The 19,634-nt window shown below is 34.1% G+C and overlaps 1 protein-coding gene across 1 annotated transcript in view; it reads left to right on the top strand.

Annotated features, from left to right (window-relative positions):
• The window catches only part of LOC144453547 (hypoxia-inducible factor 1-alpha-like), a 51,924-nt gene that overhangs the window by 15,550 nt on the left and 16,740 nt on the right, over positions 1–19,634 (top strand). Inside the window, exons 2-3 of the mRNA XM_078144863.1 lie at positions 2,132–2,337; positions 19,255–19,415. Coding sequence (XP_078000989.1) covers positions 2,132–2,337; positions 19,255–19,415 — 367 coding nt within the window. The remainder of the gene's footprint in view (positions 1–2,131; positions 2,338–19,254; positions 19,416–19,634) is intronic.

Raw genomic sequence — 19,634 nt, 5'->3', positions numbered from 1 at the left:
TGTGAGTGCTTGCGCGCGTGTGTGTGTGTGTGTGTATGTGTGTGTGTGTGTGTGTGTGTGCGTGCGTGCATGTGTGTGTGTGTGTGTGTGTGTGTGTGTGTGTGTGTGAAGAATCCTATAAAGTAGAAAAACTGCTTGACTCTTGCCTTATTTTGGCTGGGGATGCTACTTTAAAGTGTGTACATGTAGTTAGTAGTTGTGAATATGTTCTAGGCAAATTGTTTGATCAATGATATGCAAAGTAGGTTTTAAAAAGTAGTTTTAAAAAAATCACTGAAACTCAAGGACTATTGGGAAGATAGGTCTGAAAATTGATGGGGAATATTTCTAGGGGTGTTCAAGACAAAGGAACTTTAACTCGCTGTTGGTTTGCAAATAAAGTTTAAAAGACGTCATTTTTGGGCAAAATCTTGATTAATTAGATTAATCTGATATTTAAGTTGGATTTTTCCATCAGTGTCTAGATGGTTCATACATGTACATGTAGTTGAAAAATGTAGAAATGATCGTGTCGTGTCGTGTCGTGTCGTGTCATTGACAGACAAACTTTGAAGACAGAAATTCCTTGGCCAATTGGTCCAATATTTTGTAGGATTGAAACCCATGCCATTTAAATAAAAGGTGATTCGATCAATGGTTTTGATATTTGGTAAAATATTATATTCGTGAATTTGGTCAAAAATCTAGACAACTATTTGGCTTGAGGCAATGGGCTTGTAGCCAATGTAGTTTGGACATACCTAGACATGTCTTTACAAGAAACTTTTGTATATTTCATGGTAGTGTTCCTTAATTTCCAATAAAAGCATGAAATTTAAATTGGTTCAAACTCTTGCGTAGAGTAGCAAATTATGAAAATTAGATATTTATTATTTGATTTTGTTATTGAAATACATTTTTAACTCATAAAAAGTATTTCAGATAAATTTGTCAGTATCTGTAGGGCATAGAAAATACTCAGTATTCCTTAGTGGAGGCTACATGTATGTACATTGTATGTCACGGAAACATTGACACAAGTAAAAGAGAAAATGATAATCATTGACTTGAATGAAATGTCATTGTCAGTCATGAGTAGCACACAATTATGGCACTCAATCATTCATGCACTATGAGAACTCGTGCATTCTACATTATGAAGAACATGTAGTTCAATCAAATTGATCAGAAAGTGAAAAGTGAAGTATTTGACAATAACAATAGTCAAAATTATTCAAAAGACAAATTCAGTACAATTTTGAAGACATCATAGCAACTACAATTGTGTGAAAATGTTCTATTCTATTCTCTTCTTTCTCCAAATTGTTCTACTTGTCGTACCTTATGCCATGCCTAAGAATTTGATACAAATAGTGTATCTGTCAAGCTGGGTTAAATGTTTCTAAAGAGTTAATTCTTCTTGTGAATTGATTGAACGTGCTACCATAGGTCCATTTTGACAGGGATAATAAATTGGAATATGCCAATGTACAATTGTGGTCTAACCTCACATGATGCAGTGGGATTGGCTTGCAGGGCTGTCAATATGTGTGATAGGTCATCGAAAGATAGAAAGCAAATCATTGGCTGATAATACTTTGAAGGTAGTCACATGAGCTTTACATATATTATGTCAGTACTGTTGTAAGGTGATCAGCCATGACAAGGTAGTTGCTGGAGAACTGTATATTGACAGGAATGCTAAGATCATCACCAAGTCATGTTGTAATTGTTATTTCATATCAATTATTGACGTCATAATCATCAATCAAAGCAGCGGAAGGGAAGAGGAATTGTCTGGTTTTGTTCATTGCAATTTTGTTCTCCCTGTCATTGCATCTTAAACTTTGGTCTCTCTGAAAAGCATCCAGTGTATTAGTACATTAACTTGATACTCAGTGAAGTGGAAACTGGGCCTCCGGGCAACATTTGATAGAAATCATCTCTAGTGGTCCCAGATGACATAATTTCTTTTCACCAGTGAAATCTTGTCCTTGTTTCTAATTTAGAGCCTGACTAGCCATAAGCGCACAAGAACGATGTTGAAAGAGAGGTATGTTGTCATATTTATAGAGTTTGTCACTGTATTTGTTATCAAGAAAAATATTTGATAGTAATTGTTTGTGTTTCATGTATGTCTTGTCATCTTCAGGAACTCGGAGAAGAGGAAGGAGAAGTCAAGAGATGCTGCCAGAAGTCGCAGAAGCAAAGAAACTGAAATTTTTTACGAGTTGGCTCATCAACTCCCATTGCCACATAATGTGTGTGCCCAGTTAGACAAAGCTGCAATTATGAGACTTGCCATAAGTTTTCTGAAGATACGTATGCTTGTAGGTGTGGGAGTTTCAAAGAAACCAGGTAAGACGTGATAAGTATTATTGTTTTCATTTAAATGTTCAAAGTTATCATTTTTGTTTTGCCTGTATTAATTTGAAAATGTTAACAGTTTGTGTATTCTTCATGTAACAGACATTGCAAATCACTGCACTATCAGAGATTCTGATTACTTTACTTGTAATATGATGATGTTAATTTGAAACAATTTATTCTACGTAAGATAAGTACCATCACTCACAAGATGACGACCAACAACAACAACAACAACAACAACAACACACGCACGCGCGCGCACATACACACACACACACACACACACACACACACACACACACAGACAGACACACACATACATATAGTGAATACAAATAGATGTACAGTACTCATGAACTGAGATGACAACAAAATCGTGGTTACAAAATAAACAGTTTTTTCATCATGGCTAAGTAATGTATTTGTCATTGTATCTAAATAATGACTAATTATGGATACACCTTTCATGAGGCTTTTTTCTTGCTGAATGAAATAGATAATTTGCGATGATGTCAGTTTACAAATTTGAATTGCAAAGGGAACATTTGATGGGCTGTACCTTCTTTGGTATTAGTTTTCACCATCATATTTAGTGCACATTTTATTGTAATTTCATTAAAATTATTCACTATTGTTACATTGAATTGAGTCTGCACTATGTAAAAATAAGTTTTCCTGAAATATTAGCTCGGCATATTTGTAACAAATATTGATTTGAACAGCCCTTCAAAGTTTGACTCTTTGGGAAAATGAAAATTACCAACTTGACCAGATTGACACGACATTTTGACCTACGCTCACCACAGACTTGACCAGTTGGTGGCCCTGGAAGGGAAATCCTTCCCATACATGAAATCGGCTACGCTGACCACCGATTTGACCTCATTAGGGTTAAGGAAAATAAGCATGCAAAAAAATCTACCACTGTTAAATATTTTTTGAGGGTTTTGGAATGATATGGTGACCTTGTCTAAAATTAATAAACAGTTGCAAGGAATTACAGTGCATATGATACACTGAATAGACATAATTTAATTCAAGTCTTCACATAGACTTGGTGATATGGTTGATAACAAGATGGAATCAAATTAGTATTTCTTCAGTGCTCAGAGATGAAATAAGATAAAATGAAGTCAACTTGACTATAGTTTCAATGAGATGTAGTCTAATACTCCTATATGTTCCACAGTTTAATAACGAAAGCTAATCAAATCAACTGAAATAAACTCTGCTTAGCTGTGCTTTTTGGCTTGAATAAGGTAAAATAAAACGAAATCTACTTTGTTAGACTCAATTTTTTGCTTGACAAAGTACATTTTTTGTGTTGAATTTTGTGTGTGTGAAAACTAGTATTGGTATAGGTAGCTTTTGAAAAGATGGTTGATAAAAGTGCAATCATAATAGGCAGTATTTAGCCCCAACAATTCTGTTTTCTTATCATTTTCCTTTTTAATCAGGATTGTTTACTCTGAGTATGACAACACATTCTAATATAATCTTTAATTGTAACAGAATCTGATTGCAATCTGATGTAGGAATAGATTTCCTTTATTTACAGTTCCTTTGTACATGTATATTGTGGTATTGTTTTGATTTTATTGTTCTGAGAATGACCACCTTTTCTTAAGCTGATGCGAGGCCTATACTGTGTACCATGATTTTGGGTTAAAACTTGGTAGAACACAAGGTGAATTCAGGTAGAATACAATGCTTAACAAAAACAATGATCTGTCAAAAGTGCAAGGTTTGAATAGATTACAAAAGTACAGACTGAGGATGATAGACCATATAATGGCCTCCCTAGGTAATCTGGTGAATTACTTGCATATATCAGAAGATACCTTGTGGTGCATCTGATTTATTGTATCCCAATCTAATCAAGGTCAGGCAGGAGAAACACAGCTTGACATTTTCATCAAAATCATGACATTGACGTGATTACTGCAACCAGTACTAATTTGATAACTAAAAAGCCAGTCACTTTGTCTGACCATGATCTTCACATACGTCAGACATGTTTTGCTGTGCAAAACATTTTACTGCAACTTACAAACACATAAAGGTAGCTGTTGTTGAGTAAGTACTGTTCTCTGGCTCTGCCCATTTCAGAGGTGCAATACAAAAAATATTAAACTTCGCTAAATAAAAGACCAAGGTTTTCAAATGAATAAATACTCCTGTATGTGAGTAAGTATTGGTGTGTGGCAATGACTTGTTGTTTAAGCCAAGATGTTGATAAAACAGAATAAATGTTACTGAACGAAAGAGATTTGAGCAGTAGAAAATCAGATAATGCAAAGTTTTGCTCTGATAGCCACACTTTGTTTTGTGGAAAGTGTCCTCTCCAAAGATTAATGTACTATTCTGGAAAGGTCTTAACCATTTAAAAGAAAAACAGGCACTTACTACATTGTAGTTCAGGCAAATGTTTGGAGAGCTACACTAATAGTATCAAGGGAAACAAACGTGAAGCATAACACTTTAACAATGCTGGCAGATAGAACCAAAGAGTGAATGTGTTCACTTTTAACTTTGACATGGTTGTGTATCAGTCTGATCCATGGGAAGGAGGTGATCACTCATGGAACAACACAATCAAAAACAAACAACAATATACAATGGAAATAGAGGTAAATAAAACAGTCTTGCTGTACAATATTCCTACATCAGATTTTAATCAGATTGGGTTGGGTATGATGATTAAATTACTAGGGGAACAACGGCTAACTAATACATGTACTCGTATTGCACAATCATACATGTATGTAGTGAGAGCTGAACAATTATACTCACAATCTACATATTGTCAGGGGTCAGGACTGACAACCACTTTGTACCTTTGATAAAAACTAACTTTAGATCTCATATCTGTATTGCTGAGATAATCGGCTCATTATGCAGACAACCCTACATACGTATGTATTATGATGCTCACAGCAGTTGAAATTTTTTACTTACATAAGTAATGATACAGAGAGTAATTTTCTCTAAGTATAGCATAATCATGCCAGTTAAGGCTAGAACTGGCTGTATTTGAAGAATGAAATAGTGAATAAAAAAGAAATGCAATATGGGAGACGTGTTAAGTTTGTGGATGTATGACCTATTTAAAGTACATGTCACCTTCTTACTCCAGTAACCATCTGTCCTAAATTGTTCAACATTCTTATTCAATGCTCTTCATCACATTTTATTACTGGAGATTATACAGAACATGATATAGTATGACAAATTGATATGAAATGACAAAAGATACAGGTGAAATCTTTCTCACAGTACATGTGTATAACACTATCTATAAATGATTATACTTGTAGACCACATCAACACTGGAACACTGGCAACTATGTCAGTATTGATCTATATAGAATAAGCTTGATTTTGTCAGTTTACTAGTGGCAATATCAAGAACATGCACAATACAATCAAAGTGGAAGATATGGAGACACAAAACTGTTTGGAATAGACAATAAACAAAAGCTAAACAAGATTATACCTTCCTAGAAAATTAGTAGTTGCAAATTGATAAAAGCATTCCTTGAAGTCAAAAATACATACTAGTATATACATGTATCCTTCAAGAAAGTCTTGTGAACTGTTCCTATTGGTAGATGATGAAATTTATCAACTCTAACCAACTACGTTTCCAGAACCTGTTTGGAATAATTCAACTTATGCTGAGTATGCTATCCATAACTGTTCTGTTAAAAAGTTCCAATAGTACTAGTAGGAGGAAAATATGCACTTCTTAGATTTGTTTTCCCTTGATATTTCTTCATGAGATATATTTGATAGGAATATCAAATGTTAATTACCTGGTATTCAGGTACGTAAATGATACAGTTCCATAGATTTCATTGTTAGAATTTCTTGCTGTGCCACAAACCCTAAGGCAATTATTTTTACCACCTACATGTACATTGTACATGTATAGAGCTGCTTATCTACATTACTGGTACTTCATGCTTGAGTTATGGAGTAAAACCCATTCTTTCCCTGCCTAAAGAGGCTATTTATTTTCATTCCCATTTCTTTCCCATGGAAGTAGAAAATGAAACAGAGATGTGATTTGATTGCACTCAAGACTTAGTGGCCATCAATGAAAAAGTTTTGTTGAAAAGAGCGTGTACCTTACCCTGGTTAATGAAGTTTCAAGTAACAAATGATAAAGGAGGGGTAACCAGTTCAATAGTATGAAAAGCTGTGGACATTTTGAATTGATGTTTGTATATTTTGTGTCTGAATGACTTACGAATGAGTCAACTTGTGTGAAACTGGAAGACAAAAAAAAGATCATTTTGAAATGTTATAAAAACTTGTTAGGACTGTAGGAAAATAGTAAAATTGTAAGTAGTGAGTGACTCTTTCTACATTTGTATGTGGTGTACGTGTGGAATCACAGGACAGTTTGAGGAAAAACAATAAAACAAGTACCAATAGAAGGAGAAATCTTAAGTGGAATTTAGTATGATTCTGGAAATCTTCCACATTCTTGTACTCTATTATCATAGGTAATTATATCATATAAAAGGTGCAATTGAGTGGAATAATCTGGTCTTTTAAACACGATACAGACAGTTTTAAGGTGTCATTGGACTGTCCCATGAAAGTATGCATATATTCAATAGAAGGTGTGTGAAAAAAAGACAGACATACAGTCATGCAGAACAAAATGGAAAAGAGCTGTTGAGAAAGTTTGACTGATGTAGACATTTCAAGTACGCTTTGCCCTGTCTACGTGTAACACATGAGTTCTGGAATGGCAGCAGGTTGGCAGTTCATTGGGCCTCCCTAGTGCTTACGCAAGTATTTTAGTCATCTATTGTGAGCAAAGAAATATATCGTTTGCCCTAGTGCTGACCTTCCCCACTCTTCAACAACACTCCATTGAGGATGAGTTCAATGAACCAACGTCTATGTTTGATGTCCAAAATGGCCTGATGCCATAACATTAGGCCTTTGGAAGACTCTGAAAGGATTTGGATTTTGACCCAGACAATGTCTATGAATTGTCGAAGTTTTCATGAATAGTGACCGTTTAAATCTATAAACCCTTGCAGGTCACATAGCATTCAAATTGATATATTAAAAAACCCAAACAAACAAATAAAGAAACAAACAAACAAACAGATTTGAATAAAAGTGGCAGCAGAGCATTCCTGTAATGTATCCAGGTTATTATTTTGGGCAAAATAATAGTCTCCATTAATAACCAGTTACCATCATTCCCTTTCAATGGAGAAGAATACTTCTACTGTTAATTGATTTAACATAAATGCCAACACCATGAACCAGTTGGTCTAGGATCATTATGTATTGACTTACCTAAAGATCACATATGAATATGCATGATATACAATTACAATAATACTGTATGCCAAAAGTTAAAACATTTGAAAAAACTCACTAGTTGCCATGAGAAGGGGAGTACTTCACCACAATTCACCATATAAGAAGTTGAAAGAAATCTTTTGACTTTACATTGCACATCATCTAAAATTTGAGATGATAACAGTTTGTCCATAGGTTTGAAAATTGGAAAGTAAAAGGACAGAATGATGTAAACCTTTTAAAACAAATCAGATTTTACATTATGGGAAGAAAGGCAATTAGTTATGAAAACTCATGATAAGTGTATTTGTTGACAATACCCTGCATACAACATCTGACTTGATGAAAGTATAGGTTTGGATAAGGCTGTTTCTTTGATAATTGCAAATAAGTAAGTTTGATAATGAACAAGACATGGGTTTCATGTAGGATTAAGTAGTATCTTTAATACAACGTTTCGGCTTTACACAGAAAGCCTTCTTCAGGAATCTAAAAATGAACAGAAAATTATGGACAATTGTGACATACAGTTTTAAAAGGAATTGTAATGGCATGTGAGATGGGTAAAGGCTAAACCCCCCCCCCCCAAAAAAAAAAACAAACAAACAAACAAACAAACAAACAAACAAACAAACACCCCACATTAAGTAGCCTACAATCCAGTGGTGTTAAGATTTCGTTCTCACTTTTCCCCTACCATGCCTGGCATTTTGCTAGCAACTGTTTAGTCAAACCTAAAATTAGATTACAACTCCTCACATATTTTCATTCATAACAATCCCTGTTCATATTATTGGCCAGAAATATGTGAGTAATTTGATAATAACAAACTTATCTGTTTTAGTATGTAAGCTTTTACAAATGGTATACTGAGTTTGAATTGGTTGCTTGACAGGAACACAGGAATTAGCTAGTATAGGTTACAGTTTGTGAATTCATAGAAGTAAATTTGGTTAAGAAATATACTTCTCTTTTCTCCCACACCCCCATCACTGCAGTATAAATGTCTAATTGCAGTTTTATGAAGTTGACAAACCAAAATTTCAAATCAATTAACAAAACTTGAATTTCATGAAAGTTTTCAGAAAGGTTAACATTTGGCATGTTGTCCAATCATCATAATTCATAGATGACAGGCCAAGATGTAGTTAAACTGTGACTGAGTAGCTACGTATCATGTGTTGTGATCTAAATGGAAAGGTAAAAACGATACGATATTTCTTAGCAATCCTTACTTGCGTCATAGATGATAACATTACCAAGGAAACAAATCAATAAGTAATAGTTACACTAAAGTTCATTGATTGCAGTATTTCCTTTTGAGAGAACATTGTACGTGCAGATAGATCCGAAGGAAAGATGATTGGCCAAGTGAAAACATGTAATTCAACAACAGTAGTACAAGTAGCTATAATGTATGTCTGGTAATTAACTGCCGGCATCCATTGAAAAACGTGAAAGTATTCATTCATTTCTACTCATTCAAGCTAGTATAATTATGACATTCTGTTTGATTTACGTATCAAGGAAATCCTGTTTTACTTTAAGTTCAAAATATGTATGGTTTTAAATGATCTGCAAGGTTTATGTAACTTCAAAGAGAAACAGTTCTCATGCCGAAAGCTTAATCCGCTTAATTTACAGCTGAGTGTAAAACTGATTTGATAGATGCACAATTTCACCAAAATATGATTTCCCTGTATAGAAAGTTTGATCCAAATGAAGACAGTTGGGAATAATTATTACATTCAGTGGAATCAATTTGAGTTTGTATCTCAGGAGATGACGAGTGCACATAATGATACTGAGCCTATTGTGACTTGATGTGGTCTGAAGTGTTGCAGTTGAATGATTATTTTGATGGGAGTACCTACATGTATGTAGAGGTCTGACTGAAGTAATTACTTGTCTGATTCAGACAGTTGATTACATGCTTCAACTTCAAGTATGCTTGACACTCTGTTGGGGTGTATGCTTGCTTTTGTGAGATACTCTGCACTTTGAGAGACACCAAGTACTTTCTCTGACAGTAAGTCTGTTATTAAAACCATGCAGGTGTACCTCAATGTTAAAATGGATGCATTTCTGTTCTTATCTAATGCTTAGATATAGAAGTTTAAGTAAATCAAGCATTTTGTTGACATGATAGATTGGTCACCCTAATTTATTAGTTTCTTGTTCTAGACAGTTCATGGCATTTTCACTTGTTAGTTAGTGCCAGTTTGTTATTGTCACAGTGTGATTGTGAACAAATTTCAGTATCTGATATCCCTTTCAAAGCTTCAATGACTGTGCAGAATTTTGTGCTGTTTATTATATACATACTTCTTTTAACTTTTCAGTAGTATTGTTACTTACAGTAGTATTCTTGCAAGTATTGCAAAGTCAGCCAAGTCTTTCAACAGGCCTATTTTAGCTTTGGTTCATACATATGTTTCTGACTAGCACTTGTTCTTTTCATGCTTAAAACAGGTACACAAACTCCCAATCCATTCACAGTTTGTATCATCATATCCAATATCAACTACTGTATAGGACATTCTGGAAGAATACTTAGAAGTTTAAAGTCAAATGACATTTTGGTATCTATTGGGGTACACCAATACTTGCATTGTTTTGAATCAATTTTTAAAGTCCGGATGTGCATTTTAAGGCTAAATTTGGATTCTTGGCACATATTATGCTAGAGTCTTCAAGACAAAATTAACATGAAATGTGCCTCAGAAATAAACTTTTCAAACTTTTGCTGTTACTTTGTTCAAGTAAACTCCAACCCATTTTCAGTTAAAATCAAGAAAATAAATTGGGGGTTACCAAGCAAATTTTATACATAGAGGTCAATATGTTATCAATATGTTATTTAAAGACATTTTAGAATCCAATATGGCCACCAAATACTGTTAACTCTAACAGATTGTCATTTTCCTTGACTTGATTTTCAGGGAAATGTATGACTGAGGTGCATTCTACCTTAAAACTGAATGTTTTGTTATAGTAAGTCACTTCTTTTGCAAGAGCTACCATAGCAGCTGTCTATTGTCGTGATCTTTCAGGATACATGCTGTCTTTCCCTACTCAGACTCAAACTTATGAGTTGTCCTAATGTACAGGAAAAACATCAATAAAGGTTTCATGAATAGGGACTGCTAACTACTCGGGCATAAATAATTACATGGAATAATGCCAAAAATGTTCAAATTTTTAATAAATTTAGAGAATTTGGGATCAACAGTTTAGCTATTATCATCTCCACAAGGAGACATTTTAACACATACACAGTATGGACTTGAAAGTGAATTTCATGTTTAATACACAGGTTTCTTTTTTCAGACTTGATCAACAAGTGGCCAACAGCTCTAGCAAAGGTTACCTACAGGTCATTAATGGTAGTGTATTCTCATGTTACCTCTTTAACCTTGAGGTACAATAAAACTCAAGCTGATTAAAATCTGATGTAGTGAAAGCTGCTAAATGCTTTATTTACCTCCATGTCCATGTTATGTGTCATTTGTTTTTATGGGAGGCAGCGATCACTGGAACAAAAACAAACGACATAAAACGATGGAAATAGAGGTAAATAAAGCATTTAACCGCTTTCACCACATCACATTTTCATTTTAATCAGATTGAATAAAACTTCAAATTGTTGGTTGGTCTCTTTGTATGCTGGCACTTCATACCTAGTTACTCCTTAATGAGTTGATGCCATAACTATCGTTTTCTTTGTAATTAGTTTCCGTCCAGTAACCATGAGACATGCATAATTCCAAGTAATATTTATCTTTCAAGGCCGTTGAACTTTATGTCTATTTTATTACGTCCATGAAGAGATTAATTTACATTTAGTTTTCCAGGAATGCGCCTCATACAATAGATGTTTTTAACTTTATTGATGAAAACATAAGTTCATTGACTGATTTCTCCATTGCAGTGTATTTACAATGTCTGCTCGTCAGTGTTAGTACAAGTGCTCAAGATGTGCATGCAATTTTGGGTCTGGGTGTGTTGAGGTTGGTAGGGGTGGAAAAGAAATTGATTTGCTTTATATTATAAAGGAATATTTATTACTAGTAACATACAGCTGATGTACATGTATTTATACCAGTCTGAAAGCAATAGTGAAAAAATGATTATTGACAAAACATACCTGACATCACATGATATTTAGAAGTCTTTCAAAGATCATGTATTGTAATTTGTATCTTGTGTGGAAACTACTTGTAACATGAACAGAATTATCAATGGGATATGTCATATTGTAGTTCTTGCAATTTCCTGTCCACCAAAACAAGATTTACTTCTATTGCCTGGTTAGTATTGGAATACCTGTGGAGAAACTTATCACTTGAAATGTTATTGAACTTTTATCTTGCCAATCAAGTCAATGTGAAGTCAATGTCATCTACATTTGTATTACTACTAGTCCACAGAGGATGTATGTAGGTATTTTGTATCATGTGTATTTCAATTTTATTTTCAAGCATTAATTTGTAGATGATAAGCTCTCACATTAGGTAGTATTGTTGAGGTGTATCACTATCTGTACAAGGGGTAATCACTGTGTTCTTCCATATGAAACTATGTGAAGTAGTTTATTCTTTGAATTTAGGATGTGGTTAGGTATTAAAAGGATTGCCATCATAGGAATGTACATGCTGGCACATAGTTGCTTATTGTGTAGATTTTACACACACACACCCCCCCCCCCCCCCCCAAAAAAAAAATATATATACCGTTAAAAAATATTGCTGTGTGTATACATATAAATAATGATAATGATCAGGAAACCTGTACGTGACCAATTAGAGGCAAAGAAGGTAGACTCTTAGATCTTGTGGTTGTTATGATAACAGTTTTGCATTAAAATTAAGTGGTATGATTTTGATTTGTCTTGTTCCAGACAGGGACAGTATTATGTATTAAATACTTCATCTTAATTCCAAATTAAGATGAAGTATTTAATGAAGTATTTAATATGTAATACTGACCCTGTCTGGAAGTAAACTGGATTTTCATTGAATATCCAGAGGTCAGACATGGACAATGTAATGTGATGTTAAAATTGTGAACTCTGCTGTTTAGGTATGGCATTGATGACCAGTGTACACTACATTCATTGCTGTCCTTTGTGTACTAGTATAAACCATAAAGTATTTGTCTTTTACATTTTCTTAAATCCTTTGAAGGTATTTAATTATATTTGTGCATGTACGTGCATGAACAGGACCCACCCACTTGTGTTTATAGTGCCCAAATTTGTATTAAGGACAGCTGTACTTTTTCTGAACAACATTATTTGACCTTCGTAGACCTTTCATTGAGAACTTTATTGAAAATGTGTGTATTTGACCGCTGATAGCCTTGATAGTGTAAATCAATGTATTGAATCGTCTACAACAGCTGGTTGGACTAGTCAGTAGAATAGATTCAAAGTTCATGTTCTCACTATACTGTACATTGTATATATGACACTTGACTGTTGCAAAGATATGCTATCATATGGGCATGTATACTAGTATTCCTGTATATTGTATTTGCCATGAATCAATACAAAATTCAGACTTGATGTATTTTGTTTGACCTTCAAAATCACTGAGTTGTTAGTAAGTCTTGGCAACTTTTACTGCTTGTGGATATCTCAAATTGAAATTGACACTATGTAAAATGAAACAAACTTTTTAGTTCACACACTCTAAAACATTTCCTGCTTTAGGTGAACATGCAGTCATGGTGTAATCATGTCACTTTTAAAATGATTTTTTTTTTCTTGAAACAAAAGAAATGAGGATTTATTGTGTTTCTATCTAGTAACACAAATACATGTATCACACCAAGTTGTCAGGATGAATATGTTTGTCTAACAGTCTGTGTCAAACTTCAACCAACTATTAAGTTTGTATGATACAATGTAAGACTGATGTCACACACTCATGGCAAGATTGCTGGAGTGTTGTACTTTTGTCTAGGAATTCTTTAACCTTTTGAATTGTACCCTGTCCTAGATCCTAGATCAGGAATGTTTATCTCCCCCCACAACATTAGTGTCACTGTTTAGACAACTTGACAAGTGAAAGACACTATATTAGTTGTAGTTTATCCTAATTATATTACTAAATGTACTGTTATAGTACATAGCATTGTACTTTGTCAGAAAGTTTAAATCAAAGGTACATTTTTCAAGTGACAATGTTAGTTTATAAATGTAAATAAGACAGTAATATTGATAATTATGTGATTATGCCTGTATTGTTCTAGCCATTATTAAATCTAATACTCTGAATGTGAATAACATTGACAAGGTTATTGTTCAGAGTTCACACATGATATAAGTTGTAGGGAGAGTAGTCCTGCTTGCAGATGGAATATGGGACTCAACTCTGACAATGTCTCTTAAAGAAAGGAGAGGAACATTGTGAGAATCGAATCCCAAATTAATCTGTCTGCAAGCATAGGAAGGGTTGTTGTACAATTTTAGTGAGTACCGTGATTGGAATTGTATGAAAAGTTGACTATTATCTTTATGGATGTGGGAAAGTGGTGAAGTTATTGAAACATCCTATTTGTTTGGATTGGTCTCAAACAATAATACCAACATGCATTTGCTAGAGTCTGGATTCACTTGAGACTACACTTGGGCATGCTTATATGAATACTGGGTCAGTTTACTGACATTTGCCTCAACTTTGAACTAAAGTACATATATCATTGCATATTTAAGTGAATTTCCAAGGTCTGCAAATATTTTCATTGATTGCAATAAATGTACTTTCTGACACACAGATGGCAATAAATTTAGCATCTAGCATTCTGGGTGCAGCTTTTGCTTTTTAGTCTATTTCAGATGGCTCTTTATCAAATGCTATTATTTATCAGAACACAAAATTGTAGAACAGTTTGTCTTTGGTCATTCCATCGCCATTTAATTTTCATAGGTCATGCTGTAATAGAATAAAATATAGCAAAATATGTGAAAATAAGTGTTATTAGAACTGTTTAAGTACTTTGTAGGATGTTTTGTGTGGGTAGGTCACATCTTCTCCCACATGCTAGGATATCAGATTTCTTAAGAATGTCATTGTTTGTTTAATTGTGGTAGTCCTTTCCACAGTGCAGTTGATTGTGAGGTTGCTGAACCTACAGACCTAGATAAGGTGACATATCAGATGCTGAAATTGACATCAAAGATATGAATATCTTAATTTACACTCGTATCTAATATCATACCAGTAGATAAATAAAAAAGATATTTGTGTTGTATGAGTAGAAGTGTATGGCCCTATAAGTGTTTTGCTGTGAATCAACCCTTTGATGACACATTTCATAGTGTCACACATAGTTTTCCTGGAAATACGACACAGTTGTCTGTTGCTTCAGCACGTCCAAAACTATGGAAATCACATCCCAGTTCCTGTCATGTGCAGACGTTATACTCGTTTACCATCTTATATGCATCACATTTAGTACTGTATTCACAACAACAACAACAACAACAACAACAACAACAACAACAACAAATAGAAAAAAGAAAAAAGAAAATCACACAATTGTAATACAATAATTTGGGCAAAGTGTTTCATGTTATTTCTCCATGAGAACTCACATCTAGTGACAATGGCTAATATGAAAGTGCCATGCCGTATCTCACAGGATGTAATCTATGGCTGACATAAAGTGTATATATATTGTATACATTTAATATGTTGTACATCAAGCAGTAGATGTATCAGGTTGGGGAACATCTGATTCTATGTAAGGAAAGTACAGAGGCGATAAGTTAGCATCGTTTACAAATGAAACAACCTACAATGTAATCCAATGTTGACATATCTTATTTTGAAATAATGTAATCCTCCGGTAATTTCACAACCACATGTTTATTTGTTTTCATGCAAGTTAAAAGGTTTTAATGGAAATCCAAAAACTGTTTTCTTGTCCATCTGCCTTGGTTTGTACTGTTGTTACAATTTGTGACAGTAAACAATAACAACCACCTGACTGGACATGTTAACTTTGCTGACAGGCTGGTCAGACTGATCAATATCAGCTGACGTACGTTGTACCTCAGTACTGAATACTTAAACCAGAAACACTGTTTTGTACCTCCTGTTGCAAAACAGAACAGAGATAAACATAACCTTTCCTTACGAAAGGTAACAAGAATAATTAAATGTAAAGTCAGCCATGCATGCCTTGGACTCTTACAGTGTCAACAATAGATTTGAAATTTAATTCTTCATTTTATCAAAACACTAAAGACTCTACCATACAATACAATACAGTTAATGTAAATGAATTTCCTGTTTAAATTTGTAATGAAGTCATGTCATATCAAAAGTGTCAATAACCTGCACGTAGGAATACATCAGCTGGCTATTTAACCAATATCCATATTCATGAAGATTGGAAAGTGGAAGAACAAGTGAATATAGATCAGAGATTATGAAAGAAACATAACACCCTTGTAATGAAGTCATGTGTACCAAAAGTGTCAATAGCCTGCATGTAGGAATATATCAGCTGGCTATTTAACCAATATCCATATTAATGAATATTGGAAAGTGGAAGGACAAGTGAATATAGATCCCAGATTATGAAAGAAAAGTAACACCCTTGCCAATGTTTGAATGAATAGATATAAAGCAACAATTTTATGATTGAAATTACTCATTTATGTTACACAAGGTATATTGTATTATTGTGTGCATACCAGGAATGAGAAGTTAGAAGTGTACACAAATTTACTAATTAGTTGGACTGCTGTTACATTTTTAAGTGCATGTTGTATAGGTTTAGTAGTAATGGTTATGAGCATATTGTGTGGAAGCTTTCTTCGTAATGTATAAGTTGGATGCATTAGTGTTCTGAGCAGGTCTCTGAGTATTCCACTATATTGTGTTGACAAAATGAAAGATCAGTGAAGGCATTATGCAAGTAGAACAAACCAATTCACTGTGCTTCTACTATGCAATAACATGTGTACAATAAAGTGCAATGCCTAGTAGAAGTAGATGAAACTTTTTTAGCCCCCAGCTGGTGATGCCTGGAGGGGGCTATCACATTAGGTTCCGTCCACGTGTCTGTCTGTCTGTCTGTCTGTCTGTCTGTCTGTCTGTCTGTACACCCTCATTTCTCTGACATGCATCAGCTGATTTCAATCAAACTTTACACAAAGTTAACATACTATGTAGGACAGATGTAGGCCCTGTAGTTATGCAAACCTGACTTTTATGGCAGAATGGTAGGCGATATTTGTTATTTTGCACATTTTATGTGATATCTCCAAAAGTTAGATACATACAGACACTTTTCAAATATCTACCCAACATGATCAATGTTAAGCTTTTTTTATCTAATTCAGCCATGACCTTTGACCTTGACCAACATTATCAAGGTCAAACAGCCAAAAATTGCCTTCCTACCATTATTCAAGAAGTTGAGTACACAGATTCAATTCAAGTGTGCACACCGTTGATTTCTTTTTATACTTTGACCACCATCTTCAAAGTCAAAGAGCAGATTACTCAATGACTTACAATTTTTTTTGTATCTATAGACACCATTCAAGTGTCTGCAGCAATATTTATAGAGCTGCATATACACATGCTTTGACTTTGACCTTCATCTTCTAGGTCAAAGAGTAACTTGTTAAACATAACATAACTGGAAGTTTTATATGGAGAGACTCCATTCAAATGATTAAATGTGTACACCCCATTGTTAGACTGGGTATGCTTTCTATTCAGACATCTACTTTTGACAGTGACCTTCATTTTCAAGGTCAAATTTAATTAATTTAAATTAAATCATCATTCATCATCATCATCATCATCATCATCATCACCAACACCACATGTATTTGTATCAGGATGAATCTATTTATTTCAAATCTTGGACAGATGAAAAAAAATATACAACTGGTTCATAAAGTAAGTTTATTTAAAAGATTACTTTTCCTACATGAACTAGTGAATTTTGTAGCATTTCTCTATCTGTTTCAATTATTATCAGTTCTTAAATGGTAAAAGTGTATTGTTCCATTCTTAGCTATCCTAAGGTATGCTAAATAAATATTTATGATAGGAAAAAGGTAGAAGAAAGATTTCATTGAAGTTTGATTTGTAGCTTGAACTGTGTAAGATTTGTGAGACTGGAGAAGATGAAAGGGTGGAACAACAGTGCTTGTCATTATCTATCTATCTAATGACCAGGCTAAAACAGTGTGGTATATACTTCATAATAATTTATGACAGTTTTCCCAATAAGGCCAAATTGGTCATAAACATAATAAAGAGTTCCCATACAATTTGCAATTGACTATTCAGGAACCTCATACTGAGTTGAAAGTGCTACTAGAGTGATTTACTGTAAACCAGTCCAGCTCCCTGTATGTCACATGTCCTTTATGTAATTGTCTAGGCCTACTACAGCCATACTCCGTGGAGTTCTACAACCACATCTTTTCAAAGAAACACAATGTTTAAACTAAATTGTAATTAAAGGAACACTGACCGTACTTTCTCATGAGCATGGTAGTGATTTATCAAGTGAATAATGTACCAAGTATTGATTTGTTTGTTTTGTTTATTGTTGTTGTTTCCTTTGTGTGACACTAAATATGTTGATTGTTGGTGTGCATATTATTTCATGTCATTGCTGTATATATATTACAGACATAACCTAAATATACAATACATAGATCAATAGTAAGTTATCACTTACAGCTTTGTCTATGTCAAATGGAGGATGAAGCTGAACCTATAGAATAATTCGCACTGTGAACACCATTAGGACATAGAATAAAAATGTGTTTTATACACACACACACACACACACACACACACACACACACACACACACACACACACACACACACACACTCACACACTGTCACATACACACACACTTACACTGAAATATTAATCATAGGAGGATATGTGTGGTAGGCTGTATCTTTTTTCCCTAGGGAGGGAAATGTGGTACAGCAATTGGTGTAGTTTGGCGTAGGACTATTTCACAACTGCAGCTGGTTGACTACTGCTAAGTAAATAGTACAGTGTATACAATTGTCATGCCCTAAAGCTATCACCAATTTTGCTGTTAATAACAGTAGTTGGGAAATGATTTGTTTAGTCAGATTTAACCTTAATATGGTACACTAAATACAGTCATTCCAACAAAGCTCTATTTCAAACCATATTGTGTGCAAATGTTTCATTTTAAAAAACGTACCATGTTTGACTTGACATCTCCCTACTCAGTGCAAAGTTTTGCTGTAATTTTTGCATCCCTGTCAAAACATTGATGAAACGTCCTGTATAAATCTTAAGTTATAATGCAGCTGAGATGAAGAAAAGTTAGCTTTAGGGAGGTATTGGCTATAACTTATTAGCAAATTGTATGTAGTTTGTGAAGTCATTCTCAAATGTATGTGTATACATACACTGTATCCTGTCTAACTGCTCAAAGTAACTATCGTTGCAGGACATCTTGTCATGTATTACAGAGAGCTTAGATTCACCTTTGATATCTATTTGCAACTAAATGTTGTTGTCTCGTATGTATTTATTCTTTTAGAGGGAAAGAGTCAAGCAGTGACATCACGTAGTGCTGTTGTAGACAAGATGATGGACAGCTACTATCTGAAAGCATTGGAGGGTTTCATGATGGTACTCACTCAAGAAGGAGACATGGCTTTCCTATCAGAAAATGTGTCCAAATATCTAGGACTCACACAAGTATGTCAGTTATTGAGATAATTCAGTATTTTTTTTTTATAAAGATACTGTTCATGGATAGGTTGGAATTTCAATAAAGTTGTCATCAAGATAATGCCAATATTAGTAAGAAAACAAAATCAAAAGTGTTTTAGTAGACTACATGTCCTGAAATCTTCTTGTGATTTAGGGATGATCACACAGTGTCACACAAGTTCAATAAACGAACTTTGTTTGTCA

Source organism: Glandiceps talaboti, chromosome 2 (genome assembly GCF_964340395.1).
Source record: "Glandiceps talaboti chromosome 2, keGlaTala1.1, whole genome shotgun sequence".
NCBI classification, from domain to species: Eukaryota; Metazoa; Hemichordata; class Enteropneusta; family Spengelidae; genus Glandiceps; species Glandiceps talaboti.
Note: the sequence above shows the minus strand (reverse complement) of the source record. Positions and strands in the feature narration are given on the sequence as shown.